This window comes from Pteropus vampyrus, unplaced genomic scaffold (assembly GCF_000151845.1).
Source record: "Pteropus vampyrus isolate Shadow unplaced genomic scaffold, Pvam_2.0 Scaffold117, whole genome shotgun sequence".
In the NCBI taxonomy this organism is placed as follows: Eukaryota; Metazoa; Chordata; class Mammalia; order Chiroptera; family Pteropodidae; genus Pteropus; species Pteropus vampyrus.
In genome coordinates, this window is record NW_011888898.1 from 234,715 (window position 1) to 237,073 (window position 2,359).

Sequence of the window (2,359 nt, forward strand, 5' to 3'; positions counted from 1 at the left end):
TGAATTCCCTTTATCTTTGAACGACTCCCCGAGACAAGGTGATCACCCCCATTTTAAAGATGAAGAAACTGAAGCACAGAATTAAGCTACTTGTCAGAGATTTCAGAGATCTGGAAAGTAATGTAACCGAGCACTGAACTTGGGAGATCAGAGGCTGCTCTCTCATCCGACCCCCATAAGTAAGGTGTACTTATTTAGCACAGCATCCGGCACAGAGCGAGTACTAAATACATGGTAGTTGTCGCTATTGATATTACAGATCTTCATTAGGCTACAACGTCTTTGTATTTTTCTCCAGGGACCAAAGCGGATGTTGGATGCTCAAGTGCAAACAGACCCCGTGTCCATCGGACCCGTTGGCAAATCCAAGTAAACAAATCGCCACAGTTCCCACCGAGTTCTCCTGCCAAGATGCCTTCTCCCTACTCTATTTCCTCCCCTAAACCACTCCATGTATATATATTTTTTTTCTTTCCGATGACCATCAAATGAAATTCTGCCTACAAATTAAGCCTGAGCTGTTGTATATTGAGGTGTATTATTTACGTCTCTGGTCCAGTCTTTCCTGGTAAATAACTGTGAGGATGGTTTTTAGCAGGTTAACTGGTCAGGTCGGAAGAGCTGATGGTTGTGGGTTGGTGGGGGGCGGGGGGAAAAATGCATTCTGGTTAAGTTATGAAAAATGGCAGAAACAAGTAAGTTGCAGGAGAGAAATGCCTGCCGGAAGGAATTAGGCTTTGTAGTAAATACAGGCTCATCCTCCCCAGCTCTAAGAGGAAAGACGAAAATCCGTTTGTTTAACTTCACAGTTCTGGGAGGGAGAGCAGGGGCCCTGTGTTGGCAGGGTGCCAATTTCCTGGCATGGAAACAAAATGAATAAGAGTTGTTTTTCAAATAGGGTCCTTGAACGTTATTGACGAGAAGGATAAGATTGACTGGAGGGGGCTTGAAACGGTTTGGGAAAACAATTGCTTCTGGAGGCCCCGTGACCAGGGCAAGGATTACAACTTAAAAAACAAAACAGAACAAATAAATGAAGTTGCAAATTTACTTTGCAACACCAGGGGGCGCCCAGGGCTCCATTTTCATCTTGCATCCTGCACCCCTAACAAAGACCTGGTCCCTGCAATCTTACATTATTAACGTTTCTCAGATGGCGGAGGGGCTCGCTTCATCTGTTCTGTCTGACACTTATCTCAAGTCTGTCTGTAATTTCCTAATGTTCTCAGGATGCGTTCTGATAAAGCCCTCCCCATAACCCCGGTTAATAAAAATTTACAGATTTTGCAAATATCTGAGTTTTCCTTAATACGTGTACAGAGCAGTAAATAGCACCACGATGAATCTATTAAGCTGTAATTCAAAAGTAACATATGATCGGCTGATATCATGTACACTGTGTCTTTCTTTTTCTGATTTAATAAAAAAAAAAAAATACATTTACACCTAAAGCATCTTTTAATTTTCCACTTTAAAAGCAGTTTTCTCATACTCTGTGTCTGAGATGCCTTTCTTCTCCCCAGGATAAACTCAGTGTGTTTTCTCTACCTTGTCTTCTCTCTCAAATCCTCCTAGATTTCCTTGTATATGGGCGCGCGCACGTGCACACACACACACACACACACACACACACACACATTCGAACATGCAAACATACACGTGTAAAAGTGCCGTCTTGGGCCAGACTGCCTAGAGCAGAGCCTGAGACAGGGATTCTGATGCATGGGATATACTGAAGGAGGCCCCCAGGGGAAAAGGCTGACATGTGGAGTCGGGCAGGTCAGGGCAGGAGCTGAGAAAGAACTGGACTCAGCTGCAGTCGACATTCTTGATCCGCAGGGGGCTCTGCAGCGTGAATTGCACCACACCGTGCTGCCTGGAGGCGAGGGAGCCTGCCTTTGTACCCTTGTTGGTGTGTCAGGGGCGCCCTGGGAGGCGGCGGGAAGGGCAAACAGCTCCCATTGCACTGAGAAGCTAGGATCCCTTAGCAGCTAGACGATGAGTGTATGGGTGGTGTCCGCTACAGGTACACGCATCCAGATTCAGTATGTACGTATGCCACACAGGCACACATTCATGCATGCAAACATAAATGCACAGACATGTTCATACAAACATACAGATAAATGCATGTGCACATTCATACAGACACCCATACAAGTAGATGCATGTAGCTAACACAGATCCACACATATACACCGGCACATACAAATCCATCACATGTGTGATCCACCACACACTGATCAGAAATAAAATTAAATATACTCTCCTAGATCTGCACTTTAGACAAAACCATAGCCTCAGCAACGAGGCCTTTAGAAAATGCATTTGGGCCGGGGCGGGGCGGGGGGTGGGGATG

The 2,359-nt window shown here is 45.4% G+C and overlaps 1 protein-coding gene and 1 long non-coding RNA gene across 2 annotated transcripts in view; one reads left to right on the forward strand and one right to left on the reverse strand.

Moving 5' to 3' along the window:
- The window catches only part of BCAS1 (breast carcinoma amplified sequence 1), a 79,610-nt gene extending 79,099 nt beyond the window's left edge, over positions 1–511 (forward strand). Inside the window, exon 12 of the mRNA XM_023534088.1 lies at positions 299–511. Coding sequence (XP_023389856.1) covers positions 299–373 — 75 coding nt within the window. The 3' untranslated portion in view covers positions 374–511. The remainder of the gene's footprint in view (positions 1–298) is intronic.
- The window catches only part of LOC111743636, a 19,945-nt gene that overhangs the window by 8,287 nt on the left and 9,299 nt on the right, over positions 1–2,359 (reverse strand). The gene's annotated exons all lie outside the window — the stretch shown is intronic.